Here is a 24,743-nt window from a genome sequence, read left to right as displayed (position 1 = left end):
CAAGATGTTATTTCTTGCATCGAACTTTTGTTTGTGTTCCTCAAAATTCTCCACATGTATCCTCTTAAAGTGGGTTTTAAAATTTCCCTCAGACATCTCATCATCCAGAGGCAGGTCACTTCTTGACTAATAAATACTTGCAACTATTTTTACTTTATTTGCAGTGCTGAGGGAATATGGGCTGGTCCCTGAAGTGAGTTTTTGGAAACAAGGTTCACAAACTCATGTTGAATTGGTTCAGGATTTAGAGATCACTCTCTCTCCTCTCCTCTCCTCAGTTAATTCTTATTGAAACTGAATGTAAATGAGTCACACACTGATTCTTTTCATGTGCCATTATGGAAAATATGCAGGAACTATTAACTTGTATTATTTGGAGCCTCCCTGTGTACAGGTGCTGACATGAGCAGTCTTCCCATTCACACCTATTTCCTAACCAGTGATGACACAGTCATGACTCATGACACATTTATTTAGGACAGAAGTTTCTGGATCAGTGTAAGCGGGTTTGATTGTATTACATTATATAGATCAATTAAAAGATGGCATTTTCTTTTCACTAGTAAACAGTGTTGGGGACTGAGGGTCACTGAAAATGTCAGTGTGGGATGGAATGAACAGGAAACCAAACTGCACCGTGGAACTGAATGGGGAACTAACCAGCTGAGGCCTGATGAGTGTCAAGCTAGGGATATTATCGGAAATAATGCTTTTGCCATCAATGTTGAGCAGAATCATAATGTAGAGCCTACAAAATACACGTCGGTGAGGTTTATGTTGAAATTTTTGTCCGGAAGTTGTGTATAATGTGTAGTTTGACACGGGGCACGAGCTGACTCCTCTTTGCCACGTTTCACTAAATGACGTAATCCCTCTCCGGGCTTGACAGGTCGTTGTTGCGGTAACGACATTCACTCAGTGAGAGGGTAATCCAGATATCCACACGCATCTCCTGTTTATTCGCTTTAACAGTCTGATTTCAAAGACAGGGTATCCGAAAAACTAAGTCGCGTATTTTGTGTTATTCTTGACTTGGCTAACCAGCTGGCTAATGTTAGCTGTTTCCTGGTTGGAGTTGCAGCCATTTTGGATTTCTACAGAGAAACAGCTAGCCGGTCGTGGCTTTGGGAGTAGTGTAAGCTAGCCACCGCTCCCGTTTTCATCACTAAACACTGCTGTTTATCTACAGACAAGCAAAGGGAGACGTTTCACGAGGGGGGATACACTATAGAACGAGTCAACAATGAATCCCGAATAGTAAGTATCGCACTTAAGAATGCTGAGTTACATTCTGGCTAGCTAGCTAATGGTATCTATATGCTAACAAGTAAGTTAGCGTTTACAAATAACTTGAAATCAAGTAAGTTAGCGGCTAACATCAGCTGACAATAGTCTTAATGTTCACCTGTGTGTGTCTGGGATACTGTGAACATTTCCCAGGGATTATCAGCAAAATGTTGGTGTTAACACGTAATAGGCGATCAGTAACTGAGAACAAACAAAGTGCTCCTTATATGCTTGTCAACATTTGATAGCCAGCTGTTGGGCCAGCGGCAGTAGCTTTAGTGACTGGTTTCAATTCGCTGCGTTTCACGCTGAGATGTAACATTGATGTAAAATACAGGTCAAAGGCGCATTGAAGAATTTTGACTGCTATCGGTAACTGTACCGCGAATCCCTCTGTCTTTGCGCTAATAGTTGTTTTCGTTTTGATATCTCAACGCAACACTATAACCGATGACATCACATAGCTAGGATCAGCTAATTGAACTCACAAAATCATCATGAAAACGACTCGACAATGAGGGTTTCCTTGATTACATTTTTGAGAAACGTCATAAGTTGCTGATGGTTATACTTCAGTCTGCGTGTCATTGTAATAGCCTACTTATTTCCTTGCTGCTATTAGCAACCATATACTGTAGCGGCAGTCATCTGTTGTTTACGTCCAGTTAATTGGGTTTACGCTGTACCTGGTGTTGAGCATGACTCAGTTGTCAGTCATATGGTCTAGTAATGCTGAAGCAACGTCTCAGTCATGTGTAGGTCACATGCTATATGACAAGCCCTCTATTTCACCACAGCAGCCTTGAGCAATCAGTTACTTCAGCTGTCTTTGGTTTTACATTAATACGTGTAGACATGAGTGGACTGTAGAATTTTTGGAGTAGTTTTCCTTGTTTGGCAAGCTGTTACTGTGTAATCCTTTTATCTTGTTATTATTCTAAGTAGTGGTATTCAATCCCCATTTTATTCTGCGGACTGCCTAATCATGTATTCATGATTCACCTTCTTAGATACTCCAAGGCAAGGTCTAATCAGAATCACAACTAAAAAAGGAGGCATATTTAGACCAAATTTTGGTTTAGAGTAAAATTCAGTATGTTGAATACAAAACTTCTCATTTAAATGAAAAATAAATCTCTTACAGGCCCTGCAGGAATTTCTTTTCAACTTTTCTGTTTGAAATGGATACCACAGTGAATAGGCGAGAGTTAGGAGATTAATGGTGGAATTGGCAGGTTTTTAGTTCAGAGAAACCTGTTGTAACTAGCAAGGTAGCACAGTTGACTCTTTGCCTAGTTTAGCCCCCAGATTTTTTCAAAGTCTTGTTTTTGGTCATCGTGGTGTTGTGTTGAGTGGTGAAAGGTCAGCCGAGCATTGTCCACAGCAAGGCTTAATGAAGAGGGATTTACTAAACTTTATTACATTGAGATGGAGGAACTGGGACACTCCTGGGAGACTTGATAATACTCAGACTAACATGCTCAGCTAATGTGTCAGAATTAAGTTGTAAAATATTGCTTTTCCTCTACTATTGGTGCAGTATTAGTAGGTTCACTGCTAAGTGCTGCTTTTACTACAATACATAGACTGTTAGTTTTGAGTTGTTACCAATATCTCACCTGCTTTTTAAGCATTAGGCTGCATATGAATAAGACATACCAAGTTTCTTTGCAGGGATTTATTTGTGACCAGGACAGCAGCATCTTTCTTAAACCAAGAAGTAGCCTATTTTCCTCTGCTACAACTCAGGCAGTCCATGGCCTTACTTGGGGTTTCACACCTGGGGATGTTACATGCAGGAGAAGTCCTTGAAATTGAAAGAAAAGAGATCTATTTATTATTTTACCAGGGCAGTGGATCTCTGCTTTGACTTTTTGGGAGTGTGGTGCTGCAGAGAATCAGTAGGAAAAGGAAGAAACAGAAAAATGGCGGAACATTAGTGGGTCAGTGACAAACCAAAGATTAGACAGGCTAAGCAGTCTATTTGAAATGTGTATAGCTGCACACTTTGATATTGCTGCCTGTGTTCTAGGGAAGTGAAGGATTATCATAATATTGCCTAATTTTATACAAGTGCGTAATTGTTAGTGATGCAGGGTGTAGTTTAGACTTGAATGGTGGCCGCAGACTGTGGAGACCCACCTTGTTGCATGACAGTGTGAAGGTGGTCATTGAGCTGGATAATCTCAGTGTAATAGTAGAATGCCCTGCCTTTAGTACGCAAGTTGTCCTATGCCTTAACAATGCTTTTTGTTAATGAAATCTGAGCATCAGTCACATCCCACAGCAAACTACACTGAAAATACTTTATGGCCTAGTCCACATGTAGGCCTACATGAGTATTTTTGAAAACAGGGTTTTTCCTTCTTCATTCTCCCTCAAAAAATAAATGAATCCCATCCACCCAGACACTGTTTAAAAATGAATTTCTGTCCAAATGAAAAGACAAAATTACAGTCCAAATGCTGTCAAGAGCATGCCAAACCAATAGGCAGTGTTATATTTAGGGTGGGGTATCGTTTGGATTTTAAGGATTCTGATTCTGCTTATCGATTCTGATCCTAATGCCTGGCTCACACTACACGATATCAGCCCGATTATAGCCCGACACGGCAACGTACGGTGTCGGCATGGATCATGAACGGCAATCAGTGTTGTATGCAATGATTCATTGTTTCATCGTGTGTCATAGTTAACGACAACTGAAGCCACATCTGGAACACCTCTTGTCCTTCCAACAGAAAGTCTAGCATGTTTGAACCGGGCATAAGGATTCTTGATTTCAGATCTTTTAGGGACGGGGTCAAAGAAGGTGATGTGTTTATTTAACAGAAAAATATTTATTTTTTAAAACACAATTAATATTCACAAGTCACTTCATGCAGTTTATCAAACCTGTAAATTAATGTCATACAGTTTGATTTGGTTGCTGTTGTTGAATAATATGATCAGGGATGCACAATATTGGATCTTTTGCCAAAAGCCGATATGCCGATATGTAACATCTCATTTGACTGATAACCCATACCGATATCGATTTATATCCACTTTTTCCCCACTTAATTTTAGCGATCATCAAGTGTCCTCTGTAGTAGAATGAACATCATATTATGTATGCATACTCTGATCGTGATGGCCCACCAGCAGATTGAGTCATGAAATAGAATGCTTTTCAATGGAGGAAATATTCATTCATTGTGCAAACTAAAGGCCTTTGCCTTGAACAGGTTCAATTTTCTGCATTTTTCGCATCTGTCAGAAGCCTTAAGAGAGCTGTTTGACCAAGGCTTGGTGAAGAAAATGTGGCGGTGGAACACAGCTGTGATAAGACAGAGGAACGGGGTGCACAGAATCATTTCATAACTCTGATAGGTCACGTTCAGCAGGTCAGATAGTAATATTCAAGTGGATGATGATGAAGAGGAGGAGGATGTGAATGGCACACAGAATGTGGAGACAGAGAGGCTCCTTCATGCAGCTGCAGTGCCAAATTCAAGACAAGGAGGGAGTGGTGACAGCCAGATAGGTAACCCTAGTGGAGAGAGGCAGAGGAAGAAATGCGTCTTTTCATTTTGTCACGTGTTGTGAATTTTCAATACCGATGACGTGCCAATATTGTTGTGCATCCCTAAATATGATTCAATAATAATCTGTCCATTCTTTTTTCATTCATTGTACTAATGGGCTTCTTTGCCTGGGTTGCCCAGAGTGTGTCTGTCTCACAGTCTCGGGTATGTGAGTGGAGTGCACCACACAAGGATAGACGCAGGCATGCTTGCTTACTTCACTGATGATATATCAATCCTAAAACAACATATGAGTTCGAGAGTGAGAGTGAGAGTGAGAGTGAGAGTGAGTGGTTGGGCTGACAGCAAACAGGTGTGAGTGATCTGGGCAGAGAAGAAAACCTGCGGTTCATGGGGCACGGCCTTACCCAGACTTGTGTGCTTGGAAATCTAATGAAACTTTCCTTAGTGCCTAGACAAACAAAAACTAAATGTATCACTTGGTGCTAGTCCAGAAAGAGCGCCAGTTTGTAATTGTTTAGGATTCGATAAGCAGTAATGAAATTCAAGGGTTAAAATCCAGGTGAAGTTGTTGTTCAATAGTATAGTAAAATGAACTATTGAGCTGTAACATAGGCTCAATAAACAAAGATCAGACTGGAGACAAGAGATAACAACATGTGTCTCTAATCTGTTGTCCCTGGTCCTTTCAGTTGGCTTCGATGTCCACTCACATGATCACGCGGCTTCCTGCGTTGCCTTCGGAAAATATGCCTGAGCTCAGCAGGATTCATTGTCCTGAGTGTTTCCTTTTCTTGTAAAATGCAGACCTTTCAGGCACGCTTTCAAATGATGTAATGACACTCATGCTGATGAGCATAGTTTAATCTAATCATTGGTGATTGTCTTGCATCATCTTACTGAAATCATTAAATCAAAGAACTAGAAGGTTTAAGTAGTACATGACGCATCACTGCCAAGAATGAGCAGTGTGAGATCTTGAATCAGACGTGTGTTCCCAGGGCTTTACTTCCAAACCCATTTATATGTAATGGGTCATCTATAACCCACTTTCTTGGTAAACAATTTATGAATATCCTTTAACTAAACTTTTCTTTTTTTACCTTTCCCTCACAGTGACTATTTATTCAAGCTGCTCCTGATTGGTGACTCTGGTGTTGGAAAGTCTTGCCTTCTTCTCCGGTTTGCAGTAAGTTTCTCCAAAATAGAGCATACAGTATCTTTGTATTAACCCAGTTTCCCTTAAAACAGTTCAGCATTCAGTCTTACAGCATTTCAGTCTTAACTGTGTGGTCATTTCATGCAGACTGTTTAAAGCTGTCTTCAGTTGGACAACAACATCATAACTAACTTAACTGGGTTTCTCATTAACTCAGTAAGAAACTGCGTTATTGTGAACAGGATGTGATGCTTTACATGTGCAGACTTAAGCAGTTGACTTCATTCATTCACTCTCCCAGTTTGTATTGAAACCTTCACTGTACCAACACCTTCAGTTAGGGCTTGGCGACATATAAATATTATATTGATATCGTCACACGAGACTAGATTTGGTCTGAGATATTGGTTATAGTAATATCCTAAGTAATGTCTTGTCCTGGTTTTAAAGGCTGCATCACAGTGATGTAATTTTCTGAGCTAACCAGATTGTTCTAGCTGTTCTTTACCCACATAGTCATCATATCCACATTACTGGTAATCGTTTAGGAAAAATCTCATTGTGCAAATAATTTGGGAAAGCACCAATAGTCAACCGTACAATACCATCACAATATCAGTATTGAAGTATTTGGTCAAAAATATCAGGATTTCCAATTTTCTCCATTTCGCACAGCCCTGCCTTCAGGGTTCTACAGTGCACGTATTTTACTCGCATTTAGCCATAAAAACAGATATGTGTGAACCGGAAAAATCATTTACAAGCACAGTGTGCAAGCTAAGTTTACAACCTACAGTAACCCCCTCTCCCCCTTAATGCTCTTGCAACACTTAATTTTAAAAGCTGTGTTTCAACACTTAGGTGTTTTTAAAAAGCTGTGTCATTGTTTTAAAAGCTGTTTTTAAGGTGTACATATATTTTCAAAAAATCAGTTTCAGTGTTTTAACAAGGTTTGTAGGGCCTTCTGCTTTCCACAATGCTGAAAATGCAAACAGAATGGTGTAAGTAAAATGCAGAATATCATGGAATTTGCCAAAATGCGAATGCCATTTATAAAAATAAAAAAACTGTGCACTGTATTTGGGCATCATTTACGGGTTGGTGTTTCACCGAGAACAGAGCTCAGCTCCTCTACACACACCAAGGCTGGTAAAATTAAAAAAAAAAAAAAAAAATTATATATATATATATATATATATATATTTATATAAATATATAAATATGTATTTCATCCAGACGTTGCTTTTCGAGCTATGTACATCTGCTCTACTTGGAGACTTGATTTTGCTTGTTTTGTCTCCAACTTCAGTGGCAGCTGGTTTGTCCCCCTGTGCTTCTTGGTGAGCCAAAGGCACCATCTGATGTTTCTGCATCAAGCTAGCCACCACCCGCATCTCTGTGGTCAAACTAGTTGGCGCTAAACTTGAAGTACCCGTTTATTCTAAACTGTAAATGCATTGAAGTGGCTCAATATTGCGATGGGCATTGTAAGTAATTTCTATATTCGAGTACTCACATTAAATGATTATGGAGTGCTCCAGTAGTTGCACAAAAAAAAAAAACCTAAATGAAATGAGATTTAACTTATTTTAAATAGAAAAAAAAAGAAAAGTCATGTTCACATATGGGAGGAATTATACATATATTCCCAGGAATTATAAAATGTGTGTGTCCTTTTATAAATTAAGAAATCTCACTAACTTGTGTGGGAAATTACTTTTATTCTCTGATGTTTGGTTGCCGCAAAACCAAATCCTGACAATGAACGTTATTGTTGGACCATGCAGTCATGTGGGAGAGACTCTTTGAGAAGCTACATCATCCATAAAAGGGAGGAATTCAACTAACACCTAAATTGAGAGCAGAGCAATATGAAGCTCAGATGGCAAGCACCTTATTTTACAAAAGGATGGAATGTTTCATTACTTTCTTTGATTTAAGAACAAGTGTTACATCAAATTCTTTAAAATTTGTTTGTTTTCTTACCGAATTCATCCACCTCATGATTATACAGACTTTTTGAAGACAAAATGTGTGAAAATCATGAAACACATTAGTCAGAAAAAGTAAAACAAAGAACATGGAATTTCAGAAAAATAAAACGGAATCTGGAAAATATTAAAACAGTTTTTATAGGGCCTTAATGCTTATCAATATATTAAGGCCTTCGCCTACATTATAATTGCGCACAAGTAGAAGGAGCATGCGCACACATGCAAGCACGTATAAATATGTATGTAATATATTGTTTGTTAATAAACTCTGTTACTTGTACATTTTTCACTGTGCTCCTAAATTTCTTTGTGTATTCCTTTGGAACAAAAAGTTATCACAGAGCCCTGACCTTGGCTACTGATTGTGTGTATGTGTGTGTGTGTAAATAGTTAAGCAGGAAGTGAATAGGATGTGTGAGCCATCTAACTCTTGACTCTTTCTCTTTGCAGGATGACACATACACAGAAAGTTACATTAGCACTATTGGTGTGGACTTCAAAATACGAACCATAGAACTAGATGGAAAGACCATTAAACTTCAGATTGTAAGTAACATACTACTTCACTTTCATATTAACATACTTCATTTATCATGGATCCCTCAGAAAGTCAGTTTTTCAGGACAGGAGAACTTTTTCTCCATCACACATCTGTATAGCTGGATAAATTAAAGGATAAGTCTGCCATTATTCTATTTTTTTTATTGTCAACAAAGCCCATTGAAGACCCAAAGCAACCACATGTTGGTCTGCCTCTCAATACTTTTTACTTCTCTACCTCTTCTGTGGCCCTCAACCCAAGCCCATTGATTCCTACTGAAATGTTACTCAAACAGGAGGAAATTGTGTATTTGTTGGGATCTTTTTTCAGTGGCAGATTAATACACATTTGTTTCTGTAGAGAGTGTTTGGTGGAGCAGGAAAGTGCATTAGGGGTCGAGTCAAAATAAACCTAAGTGTGTGTTTAAGGTAATGAAGGAACATGTCACCTAGTGCAACAGTGTTGCTCACTCATGTGTTTTTGATCGTTTTTATCGACGATGGAGCTCTTTAGATCAGAATGGCAAATAAAGGTATTTTGCAAAAACGTCAAGGCCATGCCTTTTTTTAGGGATAGAAAACCATAAATCCTATGATGTCAAAGCAATATGAAGTGTGTTTGGATTAGAATTTCAACACATTTATATGCTTATTTCTTGTTGTTTCTCTTCAAACAAACATTTGTTTTCGAGACATGTCTGATTATCAGGGGTGCAAATGTGTCACCTTTTCGCAAAAATCACTGTTTGGAATCCAAAATAAGTAATTTTAGAACACTAGCCATCATAATTTGGATGTAACGTTTGCATGATATTGGATTTTTAGCCGATATTCGATATGCCGATATGTAACAACTCATTTGACTGATAACCAATACCAATATTGATATATCCAATTTTTTCCCCCACCTAATTTTGGTAATCACGAAGTGTCTTCTGTCGTGGAATTAACATCATATTATGCATGCATACTCGTATCATGATTGCCCACTAGCAGATGGAGACATGAACTACAATACTATCCAATGTAGGTATTATTCATTGATTGTGCAAAATAAGGAAAAGCGTGTTGGCCACTTCATTTTAAAGCCAATATTGGCCTGTACCAATTACGCACCAATATTATCAGTATGTTGGGTGATTCCAATAGTTCATTTTAAAGTTAATATCTGCCCATATCCATGAAGTGCCGATATTATCATGCATCCCTAGTTTGGCGTTAACATTTTTTTGAGTGTAAGGTTAGCTAGTGTTCTTGTTATTACAAATTCCACTGTATAAGGTTACTGACAATAGGCTCTGGGACTAATCATTTAGCGTTACCATTAATGTTAATGTTAGCCCCTTATGGTTCCATTTTCTTAATGCTAAGACAATATTAGCAATGCTATTGGTGTACACATTTAGCTACAATGGACCAACATTACTGATGATGTAGTTTAACAGAACAGTTATTGCAGGAGCCTTACTATGCTCCTTGATATGGGGGCAAGTGCCAAACTCACTGAAAACGACAGGCGCTGAATTGAAATTACCTTGTAACAGTTTTTTTAGTTGTAGTGGTGGTTAAATCAATTTGTGTCTTTTAATTGATCAAACAGCAGTTGCAATAGCTTCTTATGTTACAGCGGAATTCTGTGCCCAAAAGGGGAACGCATCCTTGACATTGACGCAATATATCAACCTTTCACACACACACACACACACACACACACACACACACACTTGTTAGTAGATACAATTATTGTCATTTGGCTTAAAATATGAAATTTGTTGACCAGGAGAAAAATGTAGAATATTTACAGCCTTTTTGAGAATACGTTTCCAAGATTTTCAATTACCATTTCATTGTCATTCTACAATGCAGATTTGCACAACAAAATATGTAGCAGATCTACTCCCAAAAATAAGCTTTTCTGTCTTTGTTGTGATAGTAGACAGTAGCCTAGCTAAAGAAGGGGCAGTGACCAGTCACCAGCACCTTTCTGAAAAGTTCAGAGCTTTTCAACAAGAAGTACTCAGAGTGGCCAAACAAAAAAGGCGGAGAGCTCTGAAAAAAGAAAGAAAAGAAAAGCTTTTTCTGTATGCAGCAGCATGCAGCTACATGTGCTCTCTCCTCATGGGGAACAATTGAGAAAAACAAAATACAACAATAAACGCTATGTAGACGCAACGCCAAATACTTGTGTTTTGTCTCTTGTGAATTTGTTTTGCTGGTCAATGACTTCTATCAGCAGCAGCTCAGCTCTGACGTTTTTCTTTTTACACAAATGCTGTCTTTTACCACATACCCTGTGAAATGTTACTTATGTAACGCTTTACGGGGCACACCTGTAGGAGAGACTCTCCACTGTACGAGGGAGCCATTATTGACTCCTCTTTGTCATTATGCTGTTTTAAAGAGCTACCAAATACGGTCTTATTCAAGCTGAAACAGAAGAACCTGCCCAACAGTAGTAAGATGTAGACAGCCAAGCTCTGTTATTCTGTGTTTATTTTCCTGATATTGGAACCTTGTGCTCAATAAGACACTTTATTAACCTCAAATCAGTTGATGGAAACACTTGACTTTCTATTTGTTGTGTTGTAACACTGGATTTAAATTCCCTTTATTTTGGAAAATAACGGTTATGCGAAATGGTTGCTGTCAGCTCAAGTAATCAAAATTAGGCCACAGGCCCAGTGATAACATTGTATCACATTTGACCATTAAAAGCTATAAGTGTGTTGTTGCTTTTGTCTTTGTCAGTGTCATCTGTCAAAGCCAGCCATCAACTGTATTCTTCTTTCTCCTTTGACAGTGGGATACGGCGGGTCAGGAGAGGTTTCGTACAATCACATCCAGCTACTACAGAGGTGCTCATGGTATCATTGTAGTGTACGATGTCACGGACCAGGTTAGTATGACATCACACCATTTCATACCTTTGAAAATTATTTATTCATGCACTAGGATATAAGATTTTGCCTGAAAAGCACATTTTCATTTGTTCATTAATGGTTGAACTTCCTACAATGGTGAGACAGAATCTTATTGGTCAGTTTCTAATGAATTCTAATTTTGCTGCACAAGACGTATTATGACGAGATGCCAGGTCTGTATTAGGTCAAATCTCTTTCTAAGGTTGGGCTTGAGGCTCTATGTTTTCACAAGAATGAATAATTCAGCAGTTGGATGTTGTTTGATAACACATGATATATATAATTTTGCAAGATCTATAAAGCATGATGTAATTTGATAGCGTTTAAATATAAAGGAGTGAAGTTTCTAGACCCTGGCTAACTTTGCTTGAAGGTGTCTGCCATGTTTAATAAATCTGGTCCATACATGCAGACACGTGGTAGCTGGGAAAGCTCATTGTGTCCACTGGGTCCTTGTGCCAAAACAACTGACTCTGACTCTCTACCACAAGAAGCTCTTACAAACCAGGAAGAAGTTCTTTTTTTAATTTTACATTCAAGAGCTGGTTTAATATGTGGTGGTGGAACTAGAAGAGACTCCCCCTGAAACCATTTGAGATGATTCAGTTTAAACAAAGTGATGTACAGTTAATGTTATCCAGAGCCAACAATTTGGAAATGGAACAAAAGAGCATGTCAACACCTGCTGTGGACTTCAGTTCAGACATACATGTAATATATAATATGTAATATATTGTCGCTGATGGGCAGAAGCCTTATATCTCCATATTTCATCTTTTTTTTTTTTTTTTTTTTTTTATGCCATCAATAGCCGTGGACAGAGGCATTATGTTTTCGGGTTGTCCGTCAGTCCCATCCTTGGGAACACAATATCTCAAAAACACCTCAAGGGAAGTTCTTCAAATTTGGCATCAATGTCCACCTGGACTCATCGATGAACCGAAAAGTTTTTGGTAGTCATAGGCCAAAGGTCAAGGTCACTGTGACCTTGTTCATCTCATTCTTGTTAACATGATATCTCAAGAAGACCACAAGGAAATTTGGCAAATTTGGCACAAATGTTCACTCGTACTCAACAGTGAAGTGATAGGATTTCAGTGGTCAAAAGCCAAGGTCAGTGTGACGTTACAAAATATATTTTTGGTTGTATTTCAAGAATTCATATGCTAAGTTTCTCGTGGGATAAAAAAAATGAAGTGATCACATTTTATATCCAAAAGGTCAAAGGTCAACTTCACTGTGACATCATAATGTTCTGCGTAAAACATTTTTCTGGCCATTATTGAATGTCATATCTCAGGAACAGAAAGAGAGACATTTTGTCAGATACTGAGTTGGTGTCACTAATCTTGCGTGTCCACCTTGAAGCTTTGCTAATTGTATAGATCATCTGTGCCGTCCGGGAGACAGTGAGTGTGAAGCATTCATGTTTTCACAGATATGGATGTAAACTGTAAGAGAAACTTTACTGGTGCACGGAGGCATACAACTGGGTAGGGCTGCACGGTATATGCGGTAGACGGTAGAAATGATATAAATTTGGCCACGGTAGAGATTTGCGCTCTACCGTCCTATCGTCGATGACATCATCGCACCTGCCTCAGTGTGAAAATGGCTGCGAGCACAGAGACAGCGGAGCAAGAGGAGCTGGTTCACGTCCGTGATTTTTTACATCTTTATGTTAGTTTTACAAATATTTAACCAATAAAAAGTATTTAAAAGAGCTCATGACTAAATCTTGTAACTCCATTGGACCCTCAGTCTGTCAGCAAAACCTCATAACTCCACCCACCTCCACTGAATGAAGTGGCAAAATAAAGCATTTTTGGTGCCTCACACAGCGGCTGAGGGTAAACAGTGGCGACACAATTTGTCTACATATTGGAAGTTTGAAGTTTGCCCAAACTGTAAAAATGAAAGCTCTTCACCGTTGAATGGATCCATAACCTCTGCTCAGAGTTGATTATTCTGTACTGTTTCTGATTTGCGTTCATGTGTCGTTTTCTGTTCTAGCTATATTTCAAACTGACTTCCAGACAAAAAAGGGCCAACAACAGTGAACACTGGTCTTAAAATACATCCATATTGTGTAAAAAGTCTTACATTTGACTCTGTCAAAGCCGCTGATGTCCTGTGGCAGATTTAGCTCAGTCCTAATGTTTAACCGTTTCCTGTCTCAGGAGTCCTTCAACAATGTCAAACAGTGGCTACAGGAGATTGACCGCTACGCCAGTGAAAATGTCAACAAGCTATTGGTTGGGAACAAGTGTGACCTGACGACAAAGAAGGTGGTGGATTACACAACAGCAAAGGTAAGGCACCTGGGTGTTTATGAGAGGTGGAGCTGAATCTGTTATTCTGCAAAGCACAAGTATTACATTTTTTACAAATCTTTACATCAGAAATATTTGTAAAATTGATTTGTTTACTGTGGTATTCACCCAATCCCTTACATGTACCACATCAACAACACAGCCATGTCTTATATTACAATCAAGTGTTCATAATTATTATAAATTTATATTAAGAACACAAATATAAACACTTTAATATCCTAAATGAGGTGTAATTAAAAGAGCAAAACAGGATTGCTGTGCATATTTCCACTTAAGTTTGGATAAAATACAAATACTTTGGCTCGTTGCACATCCTTTAGTATTTACTCCCTCACACAGAAGCAGTTGCATATGAACATTTTCATATTTAAAAGTTTTTGTTGTGGATTATTTTCTGTACTGTATCATACCTGCTGGTAAGGGAGTTGGTGTCTTTGCATTAGTATAACATGTTGGAGATTATTGAAAGATGGCTTATTTAAGTAAGCCAAAAAATGTGTTATTCTTGAAACCTCTCTCTTAAAATAAGAAAGTCAAATAGGCCAGTCCCAGCTGAGGGTCTGGAATAGAGCTCTGATTGGGCCCAAAAAAGCAAGCCTGACTGTACATCAACCTACACAGTTTTGTCCAAAATATTAAAACATTTATTACAAGCTAAGGGCTAGGAGTGGGGGAAAAAATCAATACAGCAAACTATCACGATACTTTTGAATTATAGAAATTATAATTTTACAATTACAAATTAAACTGTGGGTAGCCTAATAGAAGAATATCATCTATTGCTTTTTCAGTCCACTACATATATTTTGCTGCAAATAAAATGGCTGAAGTAAAATAAACAGACTGAAAACTTATTCCTATTAGATAATACAGATGTTGACAGAGTTTTCCTTTGTGGACGTAATTTACAGTTGAAAAAGGTAATAAATCACAATATATTTTATCTAAATACTCAGCATATAGTAGCACGTTTAAAATCTGAATAATTTTGTTTTGTGATCATGGATTCTCCGGTGATTCCTAACCCTACTAAGGGCTGATGTGTTTCCTGGCACAACTTCTACCTCTCCTCTGCCTTATTTCAATAGTCTGTCATCTCGTGCACGACAGGTTCAGCACAATGGGCTGTGTCCCTCATCTAGTGCGAACGGCAGTCCATGGCAATGCTGCACGCAGATGATGAATAGCGCTCTTCACTGCATGTTATGCATATTTCTCCCACTGCTGGGGAGGCAAAGGCAAATACTGCAAACCAATTTGCCTTGAATCCCTTCTATCTCTCTTTTTCAACCTTTTGCGTGCGCGATCTATCTCTCTTCCCTGGTTCTCCACTTGTTCCATTGCTCCATCACTTTCCCTCTCTCAGTCACAGTTTCCCCCCTCTTTCTCCCCTATTCCCTCTTGATTCAGTTCATTAAAACTCCTGCCTTTTACCTTTTACATAGGGGAGCTGCCAGTTTCATTTAAAAAAAAAACAAAAAAAAACAACAACACACCTGTAAATTGGCGAGAACCTGACCCGAGGCTTGAATCTGGCCCAATTGGGCTCGGGCAGTAAAATCAGAGCTCTGATCCAGAGGGAGTCCTCTCAGGGAAGGCTAGGTTTAACCAGTAGGCTTGGGTGGTAACTATTTTTTCATACCTTCCTGGAATTTCACTGGGGTATACAGTTTATGACTGTATTAGTGCGCAGTGCTATGTGCAACATCCTCATTACAGTCTCTTCAGTATGAGGGTAATAGAAAGATGATGGTCTTTAATCGTGATGGTATTGAAAATCCTTCTGTCTGGATTTGTTAATACCCTGGTATCCTGTAATACTTGATACTGCTCAGGCGTAATGACCAAGAGTCACAGCCAGCTCCTACCTCTATCATTAAGTAATTGCTGCTCAGTTTTTTCAAAGTATTATAGACTGTTTTAGCAGCACAAAAAACACCACACTATAGTACAATATTATTTGACAGGGTTAACATTAAGCTTCTCTTTGTCCTACATTGTGTTGACTGAGATCAAATTGGCCCATACGCCAGCTCTTTCTCATCCCTGTTAAGTCATGTGATGTTTAGTATGTTATTTTTTCACCATTTCATGATATTTTGCTCTGCACTAATACAATAATTTGTGAAAAGAACCTCAGAACGGCAAAAAAATGCCTGAACTTCTGCGCTTTGTTCTTCCCTATTTTGTCCAGGAGTTTGCAGACTCTCTGGGCATTCCCTTTTTGGAAACCAGCGCCAAGAATGCCACCAATGTGGAGCAGGCCTTCATGACCATGGCTGCTGAAATCAAGAAGAGGATGGGCCCCGGGGCCACAGCCGGAGGAGGGGAGAAGCCCAACGTGAAGCTGACCCCCGGCACCACTGTCAAGCCTTCATCAGGAGGATGCTGCTGAAAGAGAAACCACTTACACTTTGCCCCGTCATCCTGCCCTCCTCCTCGTCTGCAGGCCCATCAGCCTGGCCGCCATCCCCCTCCAACTCCACTGTGTCCCAGCAAAGCCCCCACCACAAGTAGACAGGACAGGGGAGACATGGTTCACATGTCTATGTGAGAACAAGATGAAGTTGCCTGTATTTGTACTGTACATAGTATAGCCGCACTACCAAAAACAAATAAAGCATCCTTCTTGTCATACTGTCCTGTTATTGATGACTAATTCTACAGATAGGTGATCATTCAACCCGGCCCTGACTCCCCATCACCCCCGATTTCAGACCTCTCAGAGACTATTCTTTTATTTGGCCCTCTGAAGGCAGGTTCCTGAGAAGTAAGTGTGTGTGTGTGTGTGTGTGTGTGTGTGTGTGTGTGTGTGTGTGTGTTTTTCTCTGCATTCCTTCAGCGGGGTTGGTAAATTAATCAGTTTCATTAAGGTTTCTGTTTGTATGGACCTGTTCTGTTTCTTTTTTTCCTTCAATGATTATTTTTGCTGTTTCTATCAGCATGTGTGTCTGTCTTTTCAGTCTGTCCCCATTTGAAGGTGTTTTTTATTTTTCTCACCAACCTCTGCACTGCAGTGTCTCACTGTCCAGCATCTTAAAGTCCAGTGCAACAATATATGTATATGTACATAAAGATTATGTACATACATATATAAAATCTGATTGCCAGTTCTGTAGTGTTCAGTTACTTCTTGGGATAGTCTTGACTCTTTATCTCTGCATTAAATTTGTGGCTGAAGACAACTGTAAGTTTGTTGCTCAACATGTAACACTTAAACTGAAAATAAATATTGTACGACCAGACTGTATGAAATGGGAGGACCTGTCTGCAATTCTTGGTGAGATGTGTAGAAAACCTGTTTGAATTATTTATTCTACATTCATTTGGCATATCTACTGCCAGTTACATAGGGTCTGTTTGCAAATTGCTGTGTAATCTCAGTACAGAATTGCATATATAAAAATACAATGTTCTCTTGTTTTCATAATAAAGGCAACTGAATTCAGTTTGAAAGGAACTCTGGGACTAGTGTTCTCTGTATGAATAAGAATGTTAGGACAGAGCTCTATAGGTATGTGGACATACTAGGCACATGTATGTGGACATACTCATTAGCTAGTTAACCTCAATCATAAACTGCAAGAGTGTGGCCCAGTTTCTACTTAAAGCAAGTCAGCAGATTTCACAGGAAATCCCACCAAGTTCCAGCCTACATAACTGACAGAGAGAACAGCCTGAATCACCGGAGCGTCCGTTAACGTCAGGAGAGAGGAAGCATCTGAGCCAGCACTTCTCTAAAACATGACATCTCAAATGTTGCATGGAACATGCCACCAAAGAAACACACTAACACCCATGTGATCAGACTTCTCTGAAACCTTTGACACAAGTATGATTCACCCAGTGTTCAACTGTCTACGGAGAACACGCTGGTGGAAGTGAAACCTGTCATGATTACAATTATTCTTACATTTGGAATGTACATATAGTCAAATGGTGGCCAAGAAGAGATACTTCTTACGTATTATTTAAAGGACAAGTATATATATTACAACAACTGCAATTCCAATTATAGCTGCTGCGCAGCGATGGGTCCGTCTGGGCATTTTTAGGCAATTCTGAGCAACAAGCAGAAGAATTGGAAGACATTCAGGAATTTAGCAACACAACCTGCCTTGAGCAGAGGCTGAGGCTTGAACTCACAACCTCTGAGACTAAGAATCAATTTCTATCTCACTGAGCTAAGTAGTCAGTGACAATTCATGTGTAGCTTCACAAACTGACTAAGCGAGACGTGCAGGTTTAGCAGCCGTCCATGCATGGAAAAGCAGATTTCAAACCACTGTAAAAAATTCAGTTATCGAAACAAAAATCTGAAAATACACATACTGCATCTAGACAGCATGGAGATGTTGGTAATTTATTTTAACAATCATTGATTTGCTCTATAAGTGAAAAACTTATGTTTAAAATTGCCATTTTTACATTGACTCCAATTGTTCACATTAGAGCAAAATTCAAAATGCTGTCAAAAATTCAGTTTTTGAGATAAAATTCTGAAATTTGCCACACATCATCTACCATGACTCTAGAATTTTGTCATTTTTTTCATGAACATTGAAGATTTATTTAGCAAGAATTTGCATGTAAATGTTTACAGTACCGTTTAAAGTCAAACATTTTGATGCACTGTAGGCTCAATTTTTGATAAATCAAAAATCTGAGATATCTGGCATGAGACTGGACCTTTGTGCAAAGTTTGGTGAGTGTACACCCAAGGGAAGTATGATTTCCTCGGAAGAAGAAAGAAGAAAGAAGAAGAATACCTAGGATTACAATAGTGTCCTGGCAGCTTAGCTGCCCAGACCCTAATAAAGTTGGGACGCTGTGTAAAACGCAAATAAAAACAGAATGTAATGATTTGCAAAACCTTTCTGACCTATATTCAATTGAATATAGTCCAAAGACGAGATATATAATGTTTAAACTGATTAACTTAATTGTTTATTAATTTGGGGCAGGGGAAAAAGAAGACTGAGAAAGTTGGAATTCTCCAAAAACACTTGTTTGGAACATTCCACAGGTAAACAGGTTTATTGGTAACAGATTAAAGTGTCATTATTGGATATGAAAGGCTCTGTTGTTCACAAACAAGGACTTTTATGAGGTTCACCACTTTGAGAAAAATGTGTGGGCAGAGTCCAAAAGTCTAAGATCAACCTCTCTCAATACACAATTGCAGGAATTTAGGGATTTTACCATCAACAATCCATAACAACATTAAAAGGTTCAGAGAATCTGGAGAAAACTCTGCATGTAAGGAACAAGGCCTAACACCTACATTGAATCCCCATGACCTTTGACCCCTCAGACTGCACTGCATTGAAAACCAACATGATTCTATAAAGGATATCACTACATGGGCTTGGGAAGACTTTGGAAAACCATTGTCAGTAAACAGTTTGTTGATGCATCTACAAAGTTACTACTCTACCACACAAAGTGAAAGCCACATATCAACAACATCCAGAAACACCACCAACTCCTCTGGACCCAAGCTCATCTGAGATGGACTGACACTAAGAGGAGAAGTGTGCTGTGGTCTGATGAGTCCATCATGGGTGTCAGAGAAAAAGGACCATCCAGATTTTTACTAGCTCAAAGTTCAAAGTCAGCATCTGTGATGGTATGGGGTTGTTTTACTGCCTGTTGCATCATGGGTAACTTGCACATCTGTGAGGGCACCATGAATACTAAAAAGTGCATACAGGTTTTGGAGCAACATATGCTGCCATCTAGACAACGTCTTTTTCAGGTACATCACTGCTTACTCCAGTAAGACAATCGGACACATTTTACAACAGCGTGGCTTCATAGTAACAGAGTGCAGGTACTAGACTGGCCTGCCCTCAGTCCAGACCTGTCTCCTATTGAACATGTGTGGAACATTATGGAGCACAAAATACAACAACAGAGACCTCAGACTGTGGAGCAGCTGAAGTCGTTTATCAAGCAAGAGTGGGAAATAATTTCACTTTCAAAACTTTAACAATTAGTGTCCTCAGTTCCAAAATCCTTACTGAGTGTTGTTAAAAGAATAAGTGATGTCACACAGAGGTAAACATGCTGCTGTCTCAACTTTTTTGGAACGAATTGCAGGCATCAAATTCAGAATGAGTGTATATTTTTAAAAAACAAACAAAACAATAAAGTTTAATAGTTTGAACACTAAGTATCTTGTCTTTGTACTGTATTCAACTGAATATAGGAAAAAATGTTTTTGCAAATAGTGCATTCTGTATTTATTTATGTTTTACACAGTGTCCCAATTTTTTGGGAATCAGGGTTGCACTTATTAAAGGATAAGACAGAACGAAATAATAATTTATTAATCCCAAGGATCACAACAAGGATGAAAGGCAAGATGATAGGAAGAGATGAAGTAAAAGGGAACAAAAGTGAAAAAGAGGGATAAGGGGAAAAAACAGAGTACAGAGTATGGGAACAAATGAGAGAAAAAAGAATAAAACGTTGAAGATATGAGGTCCAGAAGCAAGAAGTGAAGTATAGTTGGAGGAAAAGGAAAGATTTACAGAAAGGACAAAGGGAAGAAAGAAATGAGGGAATGAGAAAGAGGGATGTATGATTCACTAGGTATATACATTATAGAAGGAAAAATAAACCTGTGATAACTAAAAGTCATTCCTCTCCATGTTGGTCAGTGTGAGGTCTGCATATCGTGGTGAAGATTTCATCTGTGACATTTACTGACCTCTGCTGGTAAAGAGCAGATACTGCAACAGCAGCAGTTCAGGGTGAAGCCTCAGTGGCTGAGGACTGATCTAGTTGAACAGTATGAAACACGGAGTCAGTGTAAAGAATATCAACATTTGTTTCAGCCTTATCGGACTGATCAATAGATATCAAATACACTGATCATCAGGAGGAGATAAAGGTGTATTCCAGCAATTTAATATTGCACTTCTGTTAAGTTCTGCAAGGCAATTTGTTTTTATACACCACATTTTATTATTTTAAGGCAACAAAATCAGATGCAACATCACTGGCTGTGGCCTTATATATAAACTAGGGTTGCAACAGCACGGTGCAATAACCATCTCAGAAAATATTGCAATTTAACAGTATCACGATATTAAAGCATTATTGTTATTATCAGTCAGAATGAGGGTTATTTCTGGTTAAACAAATATTTTATTACTGTATTTGAAACTTGAAACCATTTTTTAATGGAAGTACATGTAAAAAATTCTCCCTTTTGAAAATAACTTAAAGTTAAGATTTTCTGTTCAGTTGCACTTTTTTTTTTTTTACAATATCAGGGATAAGCAAATATACATGTGTGATTACAGTCAATTTTCATATCACAATATACCTTGAAACCATTATACCACAACAACCCTAGTCTAAACCAATTACACTTTTCTGTGTATATACAACTGATTATCAATTCTAAATACAGAACCACCTTTCTCACAAGAATTAAACAAACCTAAACTCAGAGTATTTAACAAAAATTACAAGCAACAAAAACTAGAAACCACAGCAGGTGCAACAAGCATTGTTATGTTGCAGAAAATACAGTTATACAGTAGTTAAGTGCAAAGAAGCCATTTCCATGGTTACCACACATAGAGGGCCTGGGGCCAGTTGCACAAAACAACTCAAGTTAAGATTTTCCTTTAAGTCCTAGGGAAAAAAAAAGGGAAAAAAACGTAGGTACCTCTATCTTAACTGCAACATGACCAAGTTTACTGTGATAAATGAAAAAAAAAACACCCCGCGAAAAATGTAAAAAGACATGTTTGTGGATACTGAAATATTTGTGGATACATATTTGTGGATCATGGTAGACATTTGTAGATTGCCTTGTGTGGATTACAAATAAAAAAGTCCAGTAAAAACTTCCATAAGTATTTAGGATTTGAGAGAAAGGTTTTGTAAATATATGAAATAAATATTTTTGTTACAAGTTGTTTAAGAATGCCTTCCAAGAAAGGTGCATTTGGAGCATGGATATTTTTTGGTACATAATGTCTTATTTTTAGATAGTGGAAAAAGTTAGACTGTTGTAAAGAATATTTACTCTTAAAACCCTCAAATGACTCCATTGTTCCTCTGTCATAGAGTTAGACAAGTCTGCCCAGACCCTTTTCCTGCCAGACCGTAAACACTACATCCTGGCATGAGGGTGGGGAATCTGGATTCCTCCATAGAGAACCCAGAAGTAAAAAGAGATTTTGTAAGTTGGAAACAAAACCTAGTCTTATTTCATGTATTCAGTGTGTTGGGAACAATAACGTTATTTTGAACCTCCAGTTTCACCTTCTTGTAATTTACAATGGGGCAGTCCTTTACTGTCAGTAAATCACAATTTGTAGAATCCATATCAATCCATGTATTTATAACATCTGGATTCATCCATTTATATATACACAGCACATCTGAGCAGCCTAATAAAGCTGCATGTTTGGGGTTTGCCTCTCTGTTAATTACCTATTTTAATTCTAGTCTCTTTACCCTGCCAAATGAATTGTGTAAACATTTTATCTAAATGCATAAAAAAACTAGAATACTGCCCTGTGGTTGTATGCCTCTGCGCACCAGTCAAGTTTCTCTGAAAGTTTACATCCATGTCTTTGAAAACATGAATGCTTCACACACACACACGAGGTTGACACAATACGCACAGTTTCAAGGTGGACACCCAAGATGAGTGACAGCAAATATTTCCCCTTCTGTTGCTGAGATATGATATTTAATAATGGCCAGAAAAGCTTTATAAAGATTGTGATGTCACACTGATGCTGACCTTTGACCTTTTGGATACAGAATGTCATCACCTCATCATTTTATCCTATCAGACATTTGTGTGAAGTTTTGTCATAATTAGCATATGAATTCTTAAACTATGGCCAAAAACATATTTTGTGAGGTCACGCTGACCTTGACTTTTGATTTTTGACCACAAAATTACAAACAGTTTATTCTTCAGTCCAAGTGAATGTTTGTGCCAAATTTGAAGAAATTCCCTCAAGGTGTTCTTAAGTTATTGCGTTCACAAGAATGAGATGAATGCAAGGTCACAGCGACCTTAATCTCTGACCCATTACCCTTTACCAGTTCATCCTCGCGTCCAAGTGATTGTTTGTGCCAAATTTGAAGGAATTTCCTGAGGGCATTCTTGAGATATTGTGTTCATGAGCATGGGAAAGACAAGGTCACAGTGACCTTGACCTTTGACCTATGATCACCAAAGACTAGTCAGTTCATTGTTGAGTCCAAGTGAACATTTGTACCAAATTTGAAGAAATTCCCTTGAGGCGTTCTTGAGATATCATGTTGGACAAGGATGGGGCTGACAGACACAGACAAACCATAAACATAATGCCTCCGGTTACAACAATCTAAGTCATCTATTCAATTTGAGCACACTTTTCCTGCCTAACCAGGAGACAGGTAGAGCTCCCCACCTCTGTAAGTCTTCCTTAAAGTGCATAATGATTGGTTAAAGATTAAGCTTAACTAGTTTTTAAGAGAGGGACAAATTCTTATGCCAAGGTATGTTATTTCCGTCATTTATTAATTTGAGCTTTTAATGCATCTGAATACTTCCTACACAACTGCCTGTGAGGTTGACTGGACATTCATAGGTCTAGGCATTCAATGCATTTGGTGTCATTTGTGCATGCATTTGCTTATTGAAAAAATCCTGCAAAGTTTGCTTAGAAGAAGCATGAGCTAAACATATAGACCACACAATCATGTGTGGTTTGTCATTTATTTGTAGAAATACTGTTTGCATCTCTTTTAAAACCCACGAAGAACAAATACATGACAAATACTTTAAAACCAGGTGCAATATGATGACCTTATTAACACTTCTAAAAGAATACAGGTAAACTTTTGTCAACAAACAGATAAACCTTCATGATATTATTGGAAAGTGTGTGTTTAATAATTGTGAAACTGAAGACTGTTATTTATTTTATGAATGCCTATGTATAACATTATTTTGGATAGGTAGATGTTGAAAAGAGACAATAAGTTTTTTTATGATAAGAATATTGATTGCAAAAAAAACACTAAAACAATACCACGCATGCAACTGAAAATAGACATTCAATATTATAAACATTACATGGATTGAAGAATAGTAAAACCCACCAACAATTGAAATTTGTAAAGCCCTAAATATTTTTTAATAGCATTTAATTAATACCCCTGTGTATATGCTCCTTCATTTTGAAATAATCTTCAGAAGGATCTGAAATTGGCAGAGCTGATCACCGCAGGGGAGTTAAAGTCGATTTTAAAGGATTGAGAAATTTGCTCTTTAAGTCAATGTGACTGTTCCTAAATCATTTCAGAAACTGTACCCAAATCATATTTATTCTTGTCCTGGCCTTGTATCTCGTGATAATTGCATACAGTGGTTTTTTAATCATTTGTTGTGTGTGACAGTTGTATATGTCTGTTTGCCTTGTAACTTGTAACAATGTTTCATGCTGCCGTCTTGGCCAGGTCACTCTTGAAAAAGAGATTTTTAATTTTAATGAGGCTTTTACCTGGTTAAATAAAGGATATATAAATATATATAGTTTGTTTGTTAATCTTGTCAAATAGTATAATTACATTACATATCACATAATGACTATGGATTACTATGGCTTAAATCTGACACCAAAAAAAGAAAAAGAGAAAAGAAAAGATAAGCCTTTGCCGGCAACTGGCATTCGCGGGAAATATCAGATTGGGTGGTGGCACATATTTCCACTCTAGAGGGGTGGCTGTATTGTAAAATTGTTTTCTCTTTGCATTTAACCCTGTGATTTTTTTCGCTTCTTTCTAAATGTTTTCTATTACTTATCTTTATTCTAATGTTCGTATTTGTTCCTAAAATACTGCAAAATATAGCTACACTATAATCATACACACCCCTAATTTCACCAGCAGTAGTTTCGTCCGAACTGGCGCGAAATGGAATAGCCCCGCCCCTAATAAAATAAGGAGCTGCG

General features: G+C 38.1%; 1 protein-coding gene across 1 annotated transcript; it reads left to right on the top strand.

Annotated features, from left to right (window-relative positions):
• Positions 1-877: 877 nt before the first annotated feature.
• On the top strand, positions 878-17,224 carry LOC117248293 (ras-related protein ORAB-1-like). The gene is made up of 6 exons (XM_033613236.2): positions 878-1,257; positions 5,931-6,003; positions 8,418-8,513; positions 11,308-11,403; positions 13,609-13,740; positions 15,959-17,224. The coding sequence occupies exons 1-6, from the start codon at positions 1,244-1,246 to the stop codon at positions 16,157-16,159; spliced, it is 612 nt and encodes a 203-aa protein (XP_033469127.1). The 5' UTR covers positions 878-1,243; the 3' UTR covers positions 16,160-17,224.
• Positions 17,225-24,743: the final 7,519 nt, after the last annotated feature.

The sequence above is a fragment of the Epinephelus lanceolatus genome, chromosome 17 (assembly GCF_041903045.1).
Source record: "Epinephelus lanceolatus isolate andai-2023 chromosome 17, ASM4190304v1, whole genome shotgun sequence".
Classification (NCBI taxonomy): domain Eukaryota; kingdom Metazoa; phylum Chordata; class Actinopteri; order Perciformes; family Serranidae; genus Epinephelus; species Epinephelus lanceolatus.
The sequence above is the reverse complement of the archived record's forward strand: the minus strand, read 5'-3'. Positions and strand labels throughout refer to the sequence as shown.